We start from the raw sequence: 15,630 nt of genomic DNA, 5'->3' as shown, positions 1-15,630 counted from the left end.
TTCTTACAATAAAAAGCATACCATTCTATTCATTATGTTCTCCTGGGCCCCTCTTTGCTGCTTCTGCCACTCCCTGCTACAATCCTGGCTTTTAATTGCCAGTTTTAGGCAGTGTTTACAAACAAAAAACATGGCTGCTAATCAGCATGTGATAGGCTGAGAGAAGCTCAGTCTGTGACTCATACGGAGCATGCAGGGTGTGTGGAGAGGGTGTGTATAGCTTCTTCCTATCACAAGCAGAGCAGGACATTTCAGCCTGAGCCGACAAAGCTGACAAAGGAAAGAAGATTAGATTATATAACAGAGATAATACAGCCACTGTGCAACTAGGAAAGGCTGCAGTAATACATTAGAACAGGTATAGGAACTTATAGGATAGAAGAAATGAGGCTGAAAATGTTGTTAGTCTCTTTAAAGATAGACTGTTCACGTCATTTGACGATCTACCAATAACAAATTATATTATCATCACCCTTCTCAGCTCTGGCTTCTACTTTCTTAGCCATAGCATAATCACAGGGGGCTCAAAGAAAAGGGACATTTTTCTTAAAATATAACCATATCATTTATAATGCTGATGTGACCTTTGGATTTATGGAAAGTGGAATTTGAGTTGGGGGTCATTTTAACAAAGGAAGGGGTGGAGCTCAGACGAGGGCATTGCAGGATTTGGGTTAAAAGTTAGCGATTTGGAACTTGCTTATGTAATGTATACCCTGAGCTTTAGTGATGCTCATTATTTGGCTTGATGGGTGCTAGCACCACATTGGGGATTCACTGTGCCAGTATTGCTGCTTTGGTTATGCTTTGTGACAATAGAGGCCAATACTAAATTACCACCACAACCCTGATGATCTTGCTTCATTAAATATCCAGTGTTGATCTCAGTGAAATCTTCACTCACATGGAATAGAAAATAGCCACAGGCAGGACAAAGGCAGTCCGCTATCATTTAGCCACTAGATGGCGTTTGATCAGTGGCTGTCAGTTTATAGGACAACTGAAGTGAGAAGTGTATGGAGGCTACCATATTTATTTCCTTTTAAAGTGGATCCGAGATAAACTTTTACTTATTGCATGATTGTGTTCCTTTCATATAGTTTATAGGGCATTCCTCAAGCCAAATACTTTTTTGTTTTTCACAGGCTGAGGGTTGGAGATGCAGATCAGCTTGCCTGTGTGTAATGTTTACAAACAGAACATGGCTGCTGTTGTATCACAGGAAGAAATAATCATATTCTGTTGAAGCTGTTTGCAGCTAGATTTGCTGTGTAAACTATCTAAACTTTAGATAAGATCTATAGACAAGTTACTTGTTATAGTTAGTTTTTCATCTCGGATCCGCTTTAAACCATACCAGTTGCTCAGCAGCCCTGCAGCCAATCTTGTCATATCTGACAATAATGTCAGAAACACCTGATCTGCTGCATGCTTGTTCATGGTCTATGGCTAAAAGTTTTAGAGGCAGAGGATCAGCAGGGCTGCCAGGCAACTGGTATTGCTTAAAAGGAAAAAAAAAATGAGAGCCTCCATATCCCTCTCACTCCAGTTGTCCTTTAACCACTTCCGGATTCCGGGTGGTTTGGCTGATCTGTGCTGCGGGGGCTCTTCAGCCCGCAGCACAGATCAGAAATCAGGCAGGGCGATCAGACCTCCCCCCTTTTTTCCCCACTAGGGGGATGTCCTGCTGGGGGGGTCTGATCGCCGCCCCGCTGCTGTGCCTAGCGGGGGGGGGGGGGGGCTCCTCAAAGCCCCCCTCCGCAGCACTAGTCCTCCCTCTGCCTCCTTCCCTCCCTCTCCCGTCCCCTGTGTGTGGCGCAGGACGGAAAGCCGTCCTGCGCTGGATAGGATAGGCTTTAGCCTATCAGATGCCGGCGATCCCCGGCCAATCAGAGGCCGGGGATCGCCGATCTCTTCTACGGCGCTGCTGCGCAGCAGCGCCGTATATATGTAAACACCGGGGAAGATCTTCCCCGCGTGTTTACATTTACCCTGCGAGCCGCAATCGGCGGCTCGCAGGGTGTTCACGGAGACACCCTCTGTGAACTGATATGGAACGGCCGCTCATACGAGCGGCCGTTTCCATGGAAACCACTTCAGGATTCAGGGGCGTAGTTAAGCGTACGCAGAATCCTGAAGTGGTTAAATTCTCCTGCTGGGGCTTACTTTTCTATTTAGTGGTGATTTCTCTACTCAACACTGTAGAGGCATCCTTCTCTGCAAAATGGTTTCTGAGCTCCTGCCAAATTATTACATGGTTTTTCAGTGAGGGGGACTTGTTCAGGCTGAGCTACTCATGGCTGATTCTCCTTAAATATTACAATTGCAAACCTTTCTGGCAAAGACCATGTTATCAGTGCGCTAGCATCTAATGATGCTCCTGGCCTCACACAAAGCTGGAATCACCATTCTGTGCAGAAGTGTCTCATTAAACCTTTGTTCATATATGCCTTTTATTGGTGCAGGACTGTCTGGATGGTGGGTATTTCAGTATAAGCCCGTCAAACACCCATACTAATACGGCATTTATGGAACATTTAAAGCATGTACACACTGTTTACTTAACTCTTCTGCTAATATTTCTGTTGTTGAAAATCTAAAACTGTTGCTGAAAGAAAAGGGTTGCTCTGGCCATGTGGATGTAGTGCATGATGGCTGTGGCAAGCACTGTTAAACAAAGTGGTTTTCTCATTGGCTGGACAGTATAGATGAGCACACATGGTGGGGTTGTGGGCACTGCATGAAATTAGGGGATGCCAAATACGTTCTTCCTGTTCTTGCTCGTCTGTCTTCTCTAAAGCCTGCTGAGCTTTTTAATGGTTATCCTTTTAACTAGAAATGTTTCCAAAAATATTGATTTTATGTCTTTTTGTTTCCGCAGTGCTCCATTTGACAAAACAGCGAACATCAACTTTTCTCTGAATGCAGATGAAGAGAGCGTAAGTCTTTTTGTAAATGTAAAAAAACAAAATCATAAGGAATATAAAACACTGATATTTAATTAGTTGTATGTGTTTTCTTCAATTGCCAGTATTCCACACAGTTTTTATTTCTGGCGGTACAAGTCTTACTTTTTATTTCTATTTTTTTTTAAACCTGTTATTTGCTTTGTTCATCAAATTTTCCAAAGAATGAAAAACATTACAATATAGTACATTCTAATTGTGTCTTCTATAATTATCTCCAAGCTAATATTTCCATAACTTTGCCTGTATTTGCAATTTTTCTAATACATTCTATTGTAATACTATTTCCAAAGAAGAGTTGTATCATTTCATATCTATTAAGATGGCTTGCAAATGAGATCACTTTAGAGCAGAACTGAAGTAAGTTTTAAACCAAACTGTTTCACTTTCCTGCTGTAAGCCCCCAGCAGCCGTCCTGTCCCACGCCGGTCCTCCACGATCCTACGTTCTCCCGCCGCCGGCTACTTTCGGTTTCGCAGCCGGGCTACTGCGCCTGCGTTGCTCTGGCCACGTATATCTTTCTTTGCGTTCCAGTCTGCAATATTATTGCAGATTGGAACGCATAAAAAGGGTATGCTTGGCAGGGCTGTGCAGTCCTCGACTTACAAGTCAAGGAATGGAGCAGCGGCGGGAGAACGGAGAATCGTGGAGGACCAACGCAGGGCAGGACGGCTGCTGGGTAAGTGAAACAGTTTGTTTTAAAACTTACTTCAGTTCCTCTTTAAATCTGGTATTAGAGTGCCTAGTGATGTCATGGTAGACCAGAACCACCAACCAGGATTTTGTAATGGACTAAAAGGAACCTTAATGCTCCATCGCTAAAAAGTTATGCTAAATATAAATTTGCCTTGCATATTCCAGTGAGGGAATATGCCTTTGTTTTATGTTCTTGAATAGCCTAGCATACACCCAGGACTACTAGTGTGCCAATTAGCCTATTCATTTAATTCTACTAAAGCTACGATCATCCTTCATTGATCAACATTGTACAAAGCTCTGCTCATAAATTAAAAAAAAAGAAAAAATGTTGCCGTGTAAAGCAGTTTTTTAATTGCTATCTGTTCATCTACAGCCCAATTCCAATCTGTTTGAGATCTGTTACAAAGAGCGCATTCAGCAGTTTGATGATGATGAAGATGACGGTTCAGATGGAGAGGATATCTGGCAAGAGAAGGAAATTCGGTTCTCTTCAGGCACTATGCAGGGTACAGGAACAAGGTACGTTGCTAGCCATGTTTGCGTTTACACGAATGTATGCATCGTCCTCGGCGATAGCTGCTCTTTTATGTATTTCTCGCCTTAATCTATTGCATTGAAATGCAGGCAGTCTTAGGAAAATGCCGTATGCTGCACCTTTAGAACTGCAAACGTGCATAAGAAAGCAAAGCCTATACAGTGAACATAACAGTGGTTATCCATGTTTAAGCCTCTTGTGATACAATTTTAAAATGCATTTACTTTGCAAAAATTTGGACAAATGCATATGGTACTGTATTGGCATATAACAGAATGCAGTAAATGTTTCAGCATGCCCACTTTTACTATAATTTTCCTGGTTTCGGCATCTGAAATGCATCCTATATCTATTGATGTATATTGGTATGTAGCCCCGCCCTCCCAGTAATGTCACAGCCTAGGCTGTTTAGCTAGGCTGTGTGGAACTCTCCTCCCAGTGCATTCTAGGAGACCAGGGGTTCTTTTCACTGGCTTCAGAATTCTACTAAAGATCCACCTGAGATGTATTTCAATCACCTGCCCAGAGCCATGTCCAAATGCTTTTCTGCAAGCTTGCAGAAAATGCATTTGTCGACTTTCAGCTGCGATTTCCAGCGATCGTCATTTTTCATCCCGCAGGGGGACACAGGAGTGTGGACCCCAGAACGACCAAACCGTGCTGCTTCCAGACAATGGAAAAAATAAAGATCAAAATGCTGCTTTTGCATAAACGGCGGTAAACGACGTGCAAGTGTGCGTGTGAACTGACCCTTAGTTGTTGTACCACACAAGAGAGATGTTTTAGGTAAACACTGTACGGTCTTTATTTCTGCATCTGTAGATTCATTTCTTCATCCATATTTGAGGAGGGTTTTTCTATGTGTTATTAAAAAGTTTATTTTAGAAATTTTAATTTAATTTTTTGACATGATTTTGTTTTGAAACTTCTTATACTCAAAATGGATAATAGACCCTTGCTTGACGGATTTTAGTAAGTTGCAAGCAAAGTTGAGAACCAGCCCTGAAGATCCGGCGTGTTAGATTTTTAGCAATGCCCAAGCACAGCACAATAGCATTGTTCTCGCTGCTACCGCCACTAGAAACTTCTCCATTACACACGCTCATTGTTTCTCCGCTCTCCCTGCATAGCAAAAGACGCATTGTGTGCAGAGGCTGATGACACTTCTGTATAAGTGTTGTTAGTGCACTGTTGCCTTTGGCTGATGACGCCTCTGACTGATGCGTGGGGGGGTTGAAGGGACGAAAAGCGCATCTGACGGAGCGGCTTGCAGCAATTGGAGAGGTGCCAAGAACAATGCCATTGGGTCATGCTTAGACATAGCTAAAGGTTGGTCATGCCAGATGTTTAGGGATCGTCATTGGGCCACTGTACACACTCTGGTCTGCTGCACAATGCTTAACAATGGTGGTCGTTATAGTCCTTCTCGGCCGAGTACAGACCAGTGTGGCAATAAGTGTCATTCTCTGTACAACATACAGTGTGGTATTAGATTCCAGAAGTTTGAATTTTCTGTAATGCTGTAATATGTGCCTACTGCCAGTAGGTGGTGCACATACACCATTAAAACTCTTTCCAGGCCAGTTTTCAGTGTGGACGGAGCTAACTTGTCTATACCGATTGTAGCAAGTTTTTTAACGAGTCAGCCTCGTCCTTACCACTAGGGAGGTTAAATAGTGAGTATACTTGTACAATGCACACAATGTGTCAGGCAATCGGCCCATCATCAAGTGCACTAAAGTGTTCATTGCCTGAAACGGTATGCTTGTGTATTGCACTATTATCCTCACTGTTTACTCATGATATTTTTTAGTCATAGCTTCCAGTAGACAGTGACTGACAGAGAACTCAATTATAGAAATATTTACAATTGTAGAAATATTTACAACAGGAATTTGCCATCAAGGGTCATCTTCCAATCGCAGTTCCACAGATTAGTAAGAAATGCTCTTCTGTGGTTTCCCATAGCATTCAGTTTATTGCTTGAGACTATACCTCAGTTCTAAGTCAAAGCTTTGAGCGTCTTGCACCTTCCCAAGTGCTTCCTGTGAAACTGCATGGACCCTGGAACAAGCCGATGTATGGGATACCCTCACAAAGCACACCTCTGTGCAGCTGACAATTTGTAATGCTCCTATCTGTACTTGTCTGTCCCCTGCTACTCCTGCTCCTTTGGTGTCAGCACTAGGGTTGAACAATTTTCTGTTTTAAACCGAAAATCGTGATCAGGGGTGAAACGATCTTCAGATTGTCAGGGCTGCGGTTTTCTGCTTGGCTCCCTCCTCTTCAGGTGTGTACATAAATGAAAGCAGTAGGTGCTGGACAGGAGGCCGGTGAGGGGTAAATGACTCAGACCATGCCCCCTCCCTCACAGCGTGACAGCCAGGCTGGTAAATAAGCCAGACACAGGAAGGACGGCTCGTCCCGCCCCTACCCCGGGGAGATGAGAAGAGCTAGAGACAAGCTGCCTAGGGAGCCATGTTAATTAACACTTAAAGGAGAACTGTAGTGAGGTATATGGAGGCTGCCATATGTATTTCCTTTTAAACAATACCAGTTGCCTGGCAGCCCTGCTGGTCTGTTTGGCTGAAGAAGTGTCTGAACCACATCAGAAACAAGCATGCATCTAATCTTGTCATATCTGTCAAATTTGTCAGAAACACCTAATCTGCTGCATGCTTGTTCAGGGGCTATGGCTGAAAGTATTAGAGGCAGAGGATTAGCAGGATAGTCAGGCAACTGGTATTGCTTAAATGGAAATCAATATGGCAGCCTCCATATACCTCTCAATACAGTTCTCCTTTAAGTCCGCTGCTAGCTGCTACTACTATCACTGCGGACCCCTCTCTGCCTGTCACGTGTGTGCTGCTGCCTGGCTGGGGAGTGACAGGGACACTTCCTACGGAGGTCCCCTCTCTGCCTGTCCCATGTGTACTGCTGCCTGGCTGGGGGGTGACAGTGACTGATCACGCCGACATCTTCCACTGCACTGTATAGAGTATATATTGTCTTGCCACTAACTATCCCTCAGAGGGGCTCACAATCTAATCCCTACCAGCGTCCTATGTCCATCTATGTATTGTGTAGTGTATGTATTGTAGTATAGGGCCAGTTTTAGAGGGAAGCCAATTAACTTATCTGTATGTTTTTGTGATGTCGGAGGAAACCGTAGTACCCAGAGGAAACCCGCGCAGACACGGGGAGAACATACAGAATATAACCACTATACCACCACACTACGCCATTTTCTTCCTGGAGTAATATGCTGCACAATAGGGGAGCCTATTACTAAGTTCTACACCTGGGTTAAAGCTGGGTTCACACACAGGGTTTTGTGTCATGAATGGTCAGACAGATCTGATCCATCCTTGTGTATCGAAAATTGTGTATCGAATCGAAATCGCAATTTTCTGACGGAAATCGTGCAATTCAATCTTTTCCTAAAATCGTTCAGGCCTAGTTAGCACTTCAGTGCTTACATTTTACATTTATTGAAGAAGTGCAGTACAGCTGGTGGTGGTTGGGATTTTCACTGGGGATCTACTTGTAACTTCGTGCAGTATTTTGTTTGAGGGAATTTCTTTCAGAGAAAACATTGTGTAAGTTCCAGGGGCGTAACTGAGGGAAAGTAATGACCATGTGATTGTGGTTTGATCTGTGAACATAATTTAGAAGCAGGTTGCTCCTCCTTAGGGCCCTTTTCCACTAGCGGCGTTCGCGATGCTGAATCGCAAAATCGCAAACCGCTAGTGATTTTGAAATCGCTACGGTTAGCTTTTTAACATAGGAATCGCGGTAGGTAATTTCCACTACCGCGATTCGTTTTTGACTCAAACGCGATCGCACCGCGGAGCGATCTTTGCCACGATTTTGCTATGCAGTGTATTGCATAGCAAAATCGTGAACTCAATCGCCGGGAAGTTTCCTGCACTTGCGATTTAGCAATCGCTAGCGTTTAGCGCGAACGCTAGCGATTGCTAGTGTAAAAGGGTTTGCTGAGAGCTTTTTCTGCAGGCAATGTCTTGGCCTGGCTTTTTGTTAGTTCTGGCAATACAAGTCTCAAAAAGATGGTGCTGGAGTTTTTTTCAACTGAATTGGATTTTTGTGCCTTTAGGAGCTGTGGAAGTACAGACAGTGAAGACAGTCGGGATTCTGATGAAGAAGAGGAAGATTCTGGGGGTGGTGAGAATGCCGGTCTTTCCAATGCTGAGCCTACACCAGAGGCAACAGAAGGTATATGTTCCAGTTATTCCTCTGCACAGTACAGCCCGGGTCCAAGCTAGCCATACACAGATCGATAGGGGCCCGGTTTGGCAGGCAGTTGATGACGTCCCAATCAAAAATTGATTTAGTGGTGATCGATCTACCACATCAGAACACTCAATCAGAAACAGATTATAGGAGCAACATTATAAAAAAATGATTGCACCACTGCTGTGCTAGCTTTGTACTACATGATTACAACATCATAATTTATTTAAAAGAATGTCGTCATATGGATATAGTGTGGTGTACACAAATGCTGCTAGATTTCCATAGGTAGGACATCCATTTAATTTCCATAGGTAGGACATCCATTTAATTTCCATAGGTAGCACATCCATTTGAATGGGAAGATATTTTGTGGGCTTTTGGCTGCAAAGTTGACTTGTAATAAATGATCTCTTCTAATACTGAAGTATATGGTTATGGTTTGTGTGGATATGGAATAGTATACACTGCTTTATAAAGCAACCTAGAGACTTAAAAGCATTATGTTTTGGATTGTGCATGTGGTTGTAGTGTTGTGTGGATTAAGGCAAACAAGAGGACAAGAAAAGTCTGGCACTATGGTTTATTCTGTGCAGCAAAAAACAGGATGGTGTATAGTGCCTTCAACCTGCAACAAGCATAGCTTGAACAAACATCAAGGAGAACAACGCACAGTGTTTAAGCTGTACCTGGATGTGAGAGAGGTAGCAGGTGTGGGCGCCAAGAAGGTGCACGGTCCTTACGACCGTTTCGCTAGGCGGTTGCCGAGCTTCATCTGAGGTGTGCACAAGTGACTGGAACGCCGACAGGGCTTTAAATGCGCGCTTGTTACAAGACGCGCTTCCGTGTCTCTAGGAAGACCCACCCACCATCAATGATTGGTCCGGTGTGTTACTCTGAATAGATGGGAGGTGCTCAAAGTCGCGTGCATGCGTCATGCATGACGCAGCAAACAGCGGCCAATGTATGAGCGGCTAGGAGGCGTCCATCTGTCAGGAAGGTCGCGTATGTGCGCCATTCATGACGCTACAACCATTGGCCAATGCCTGGACGGCTCCGCCCACAGAGGAGATGTAAACAAAGGCTGCAATAATGAAACCCTCAGGCTGGTCATTGCTATGGCAACCCGAGAGGCCACATCCACACAAACGCAGTGGTTGGGCACAAACGAGGAGCCACAGCGGGCACAGACCTGATGGGACAGAGAACCAAAACCTTTGCCGCAGCCAACCTGAAGTGGCGCGGCAGCTTACGTACTGGCAGGGTGGTGATCCGGTATTTTGCATTACTCTACCCTCTTAGCTGCATTTTGGCTAATAAGCCCCAGTGTGTGAAACTTTTCCACACTTTGAGTAACCAACGTAAGCTGCCGCGCCACTTCAGGTTGGCTGCGGCAAAGGTTTTGGTTCTCTGTCCCATCAGGTCTGTGCCCGCTGTGGCTCCTCGTTTGTGCCCAACCACTGCGTTTGTGTGGATGTGGCCTCTCGGGTTGCCATAGCAATGACCAGCCTGAGGGTTTCATTATTGCAGCCTTTGTTTACATCTCCTCTGTGGGCGGAGCCATCCAGGCATTGGCCAATGGTTGTAGCGTCATGAGTGACGCACATACGCGACCTTCCTGACAGATGGACGCCTCCTAGCCGCTCATACATTGGCCGCAGTTTGCTGGTCATGCATGATGCATGCACGCGACTTTGAGCACCTCCCATCTATTCGGAGTAACACACCGGACCAATCATTGATGGTGGGTGGGTCTTCCTAGAGACACGGAAGCGCGTCTTGTAACAAGCGCGCATTTAAAGCCCTGTCGGCGTTCCAGTCACTTGTACACACCTCAGATGAAGCTCGGCAACCGCCTAGCGAAACGGTCGTAAGGACCGTGCACCTTCTTGGCGCCCACACCTGCTACCTCTCTCACATCCAGGTACAGCTTAAACACTGTGTGTTGTTCTCCTTGATGTTTGTTCAAGCTATGCTTGTTGCAAGTTGAAGGCACTATACACCATCCTGTTGTTTTTTGCTGCACAGAATAAACCATAGTGCCAGACTTTTCTTGTCCTCTTGTTTGCCTGCATCTATTCCTGCTTTTTGTCTTGAGCACATGGTTTGCTGGGTGTTTTGAGCCTCTAAAGACAGCTTTCTCCGAGTGCCTGCCAGCTCTCCCACAAGAGTTGTGTGGATTAAGATGTTCTACTGACACTTGAAATCTTAACTGCAAATGAGCCCTAAGAACAGTCTAGTTTTAATAGCCTCTGGTGGCTTTAAAGGATACCAGAGCCAAAAGTAATTGGAAAAAATGGGATGGGGGCGATGCATGGGAAGCTGTTCTCTCAGTGTAAAGCAAGCACCCAAGGAGGGGAAAAAAGGATAGATGTGCCAAGGCTTGTAGCGTCTCTGCACTCCAGACGTTTCAATGCTTACTCCTCAGTCAAGCCAGCACCATCAGTAGTATTTAAAGCTCTTTATTTCCTTAAAAAAAAGCATGACAGGCTTTTCACAGCGACAGCAGCGCTGTTTCGATCACCAGATCTTTCTCAAGCTGTACAAAGTTATGAAATAAAGAGCTTTAAATACTACTGATGGTGCTGGCTTGGGAAGCTGTTCTCCTGCCCACAGCTCCCTTCCATTCACCGTCCCCCTCTATTGTTACCTAAGTTAACACACACAAACCCATTCCCTGCAGCCTTTTCCAGGTCGGCGAGTCGCACAGTAGTGCGCTGGCCACAGCTGCGTGCGTCCCAGATTACGCAACCGCAGCCTGAAACGCATGCATACAACACCATGGCATCATGCGCAGTGTTTTCCCAGCTGTGGATGCGTGCAGGTGGTCCTGCGCACCGCTACGTGACTCACCGGCCCGGAAGAGGCTTCAGGAAGGCATTTAAAGGGATACTTAAAGGGGTTCTTCCGCGAAATAGAAAAAAAATAAAAAGTGGTTTATTTATAAACTATTAAAAATCCTCTTCAAATAGTGCGAAAAGTGTTTTTAAAAAATGAATAGTTTCATCAAAGTAACACGTAATGTAATCAGTGACAGATGTCGGCCAGGGAGGCTAATCCATTTGTTAGGGGTTTTTTTTTTGTACTATAATATCACAAACATAACTGCTGCGTACCTAGTTGACAGTTCTGTAGTCCGTTGCTGTCAGGAATGGCTCTTACAATTAGAATAACGGCTGTTATCTCCCGGAGCTCTGCGCAGTTATTTATTTTAGTTTCACGGAGGGAGAGCGAGGACCCCGGAGCAATGAATCAGGCAGAGGGAGAGCAGCTGATCAGTGAGAACGTAATTTGTTGACGTCGTTGCCCGGCAACCAGACTACGGCGTGTATGCAGAATCCTCTTTATCTCCTGAAAGCGAGTGATCTCTTTGTCGCTGCAAGATTTATGGGTTTGTGTTTTCTTATTAACTTTTAGCTGCCTGGAGAACTCAACACAAACCAATAAATCTTGCAGCGACAAAGAGATCACTCGCTAGAGGATTCTGCATAGACACCCTACGTTCTCACTGATCAGCTGCTCTCTCTCTGCCTGATTCATTGCTCCGGGGTCCTCGCTCTCCCTCCGTGAAACTAAAATAAATAACTGCGCAGAGCTCCGGGAGATAACAGCCGTTATTCTAATTGTAAGAGCCATTCCTGACAGCAACGGACTACAGAACTGTCAACTAGGTACGCAGCAGTTATGTTTGTGATATTATAGTACAAAAAAAAAAAACCCCTAACAAATGGATTAGCCTCCCTGGCCGTCATCCGTCACTGATTACATTAGGTGTTACTTTGATGAAACTATTCATTTTTTAAAAACACTTTTCGCACTATTTGAAGAGGATTTTTAATAGTTTATAAATAAACCACTTTTTATTTTTTTCCTATTTCGCGGAAGAACCCCTTTAAGTAAAAAAAAATGATTTTTACTCACCTGGAGCATCCCTCAGCCCCCTGAAGCTGTATGGTGCCCTCGCAGCCTCGCTCCGGTCCTCCTGTCCCCACCGGCGGCTACTTCCGGGTTCGGCGACAGCCGCTGACAGGCTGGGAACATGAGTGATTCTCCGCGTTCCCAGCCGCTATATCACCCTCTATGCTGCTATAGCATATAACATATACGCTAGCCAATACATTCTAGTATCCAGGATGCTTTTTGTTCCATTAGCTAGGTACCGCAGGTATTGCAGGCTTAGCAGTGATGGCAGCAAACGGCTGGACTAAGGGGAGTCCCTGGAAATGGGCGCCTTTTCAATAGTAGCACCTATTGGTGCATCTCCAATGGGAAGTCTAGCCTCATGTATCTAGTTATTTTAAAGCTTATCAGATCACCAAACAAGTCAAATACAGTAGATGTGAGCAATCTTTTCTGCCAAAAGATACCCCAGCTGCACAGATCAGCCAAAACATCTATTTTGTACCCTCCTGTTTCTCCTTGAGACTCTGAATTCCACAAGCACAACACTTTCTGGTCTTTCCAAACTTAAAACAATTTTATATTAAAAAGTATGTCCTTACTTAGAGGAGTTTTAATAGCTTTCTGTGTTTGCCATTCTATTTTACAGGCTCTAGCTGGACAGCTACATTTGATTCCACAGATGCCTCATCACCTTCAGTGACCACTATAGATACTGGGTCATCTGTATGGGATGGTACTTCGACTGTTAATAATTGTGATGAAGGCTGGGCAGATTTCACGGATATCCGTAAACCAACAAGGTAGGCATTTACGGCGTGTGTCCAAAGAATGCTTATCCAGCAGTTAAAGTGTACCAGAGGTGGTATAAAGGAAACGTTTTATACATACCTGGGGCTCCATCCAGCCCCATATGCACGGACCACTCCCACTCGGCTGCTGGAGAGATACGCAAACCGCGCACTTCTCTTATGCCTGACTGGCCCCGACTGACAGAAGTGCGGGGACCCGGTGTGGGAGCGATCCGTGCGTATGGGGCTGGAGGAAGCCCCAGGTATGTATAAAACTGGGGCAAATACTCGTCTCTGGTTTACTTTAAAGTACTCTTAAAGGAACCTGAGACAAATAAAATGAAAGCATTTATCTTCTGGGGTTTCCTCCAGCCCCCTTAGGCTGTAGGTTCCCTCGCCGTCTTCCCAGGCCCCTCCGATCCCCCGCTGGCTGACCAGGTATATTTGTACTGTTGCGACGGAACGCAACTAAACAAATGTATCAGAGCGGCCCAGAGGGAGACGGGGAGGGAGCCCATTATGATTCAGACACTACTAATGCATGCAAGATTAACAGGTCCGCCAAACAACTAGTATTGTTTAAAGGAAATAAGTATGGCTGTCCTTTAAAGAGGAACTCCAGTGAAAATAATGTAATAAAAAAAGTGCTTCATTTTTACAATAATTATGTATAAATGATTTAGTCAGTGTTTGCCCATTGTAAAATCTTTTAAATCCCTGATTTACATTCTGACATTTATTACACAGTGACATTTTTACTGTTGGCAGGTTATGTAGCTGCTGTATGCTTTTTTTGGCTGTTAGAAACAGCTGTAAACAGCTATTTCCCACAATGTAACAAGGTTCACAGACCGGAAACTGCCAGGAGTTCCACGGTCCTCAGAGTTTCTTGTGGGAGGGGTTTCACCACAATATCAGTCATACAGCGCCCCCTGATGGTCTGTCTGTGAAAAGGAATAGATTTCTCATGTAGAAGGTGGTTATCAGCTACTGATTGGGATAAAGTTCAATTCTTGGTCGGAGTTTCTCTTTAAGTGTTGACATTTCCAAGTGCTTTTTTTATACTCTACCTTTTTTTTTTTTTATGGAAACTGCTGTCAGATATTGCAAGATCCGATAAACTTCATTAATGTATTGGTGTATTTATGCTTGTCTGTTACATGCGCACCTACAATTACTGTCTATCGAAACTAACAATACCAGTTGTCTGGCAGCCCTGCAGATCTATTTGGCTGCAGTAGTGTCTGCATTACACCAGAAACAAGCTTGCAGCTAATTTTGTCAGATCTGACAATAATGTCAGAAACACCTGATCTGCAAATGCTTGTTCAGGGTATATGGCTTAAAGTATTATGCTAGGTACACACGATGAGATTTTCTGGCAGATTTACTGTGAGATAAATTATTTCCTACATGTCCAATCTGATTTCCGATCGATAGTCCGTAGAAGTGAACAGAAAGTCAATCGAACATGTGTGAAATAATCGATCTGACAGTAAATCTGACAGAAAATCTAATTGTGTGTACCTAGTATTAGAGGCAGAGAAGCAGCAGGATAGCAAGGCAACTGGTATTGCTTATAAGGAAATAAATATGTCCGTCTCCATATCCCTGTAGCTTCAGTTGTCCTTTAAGCTTGTTTTGATGAAGATATGCCTGTGTACACACAGTGCAATTTATTTAATGTTATTAACAATATGCATCATTGCCCCAAGATAGTGCTTCTAAACAATATATTTTAAATGGTAAGTGAACTTATCCACTTAACGACCCCCTAACGCCGATAGGCGTCGGCAGGTCGCAGTGGTGTTTCCATGGAAACTGCCGCTCCATGTCAGTTCACGGAGGGTGTCTCCGTGAACAGCCTGCGAGCATCCGATCACGGCTCGCAGGCGAAATGTAAACACGCTGGGAAGAAATCCCTGGTGTTTGTCGCAGAGATCGGCGATCCCCGGCCTCTGATTGGCCGGGGATCGCCAGCATCTGATAGGCTGAAGCCTATCTGGCGGTACAGGACGGATCGCTGTCCTGTACCGTCCGTGGGGAGGAGGAGAGGGAGGGCAGAATAGCTCCGCAGAGGGGGGCTTTGAGGAGCCCCCCCCCCTTGGCCACACAGAGCGGCAGCGATCAGACCCCCCCCCCAGCAGGACATCCCCCTAGTGGGGAAAAAAAGGGGGGGGGGGAAGGTCTGATCGTCCTGCCTAAAACCTGTTCTGTGCTGGAGGCTGAAGAGCCCACACAGCACAGATAAACCAAAACACCCCTGGTCCTTAAGTGGTTATAATGTCTGTCACTTTTCCATTCCTAGTGCCCTGCTAATTCACAGAGTTAGGCCCAATGCACACCAAAACCGCTAGCAGATCCGCAACACGCTAGAGGTTTTTGGAGCAGAATTTCAGAGCGATTCTAGGCATGTTTAGAGGCGTTTTCTAAACATGCCTAGCGTTTTTGTGTAGCAGATTACAAATACTGTTACAGTAAAAGCTGT

At 44.8% G+C, this 15,630-nt stretch overlaps 1 protein-coding gene across 3 annotated transcripts in view; it reads left to right on the top strand.

The window, feature by feature from the left end:
• LOC137521674 (serine/threonine-protein phosphatase 6 regulatory subunit 1-like) overlaps positions 1-15,630 on the top strand; it is a 150,824-nt gene that overhangs the window by 108,719 nt on the left and 26,475 nt on the right. For all 3 annotated transcript variants that reach the window (XM_068241263.1, XM_068241264.1, XM_068241265.1), the window contains 4 exons: positions 2,882-2,939; positions 4,039-4,184; positions 8,315-8,433; positions 13,001-13,154. In XM_068241263.1, the coding sequence (XP_068097364.1) occupies positions 2,882-2,939; positions 4,039-4,184; positions 8,315-8,433; positions 13,001-13,154 (477 nt within the window). The remainder of the gene's footprint in view (positions 1-2,881; positions 2,940-4,038; positions 4,185-8,314; positions 8,434-13,000; positions 13,155-15,630) is intronic.

This window comes from Hyperolius riggenbachi, chromosome 6, assembly GCF_040937935.1.
Source record: "Hyperolius riggenbachi isolate aHypRig1 chromosome 6, aHypRig1.pri, whole genome shotgun sequence".
NCBI lineage: Eukaryota > Metazoa > Chordata > Amphibia > Anura > Hyperoliidae > Hyperolius > Hyperolius riggenbachi.
This window is presented reverse-complemented; position numbering and strand designations above follow the sequence as displayed.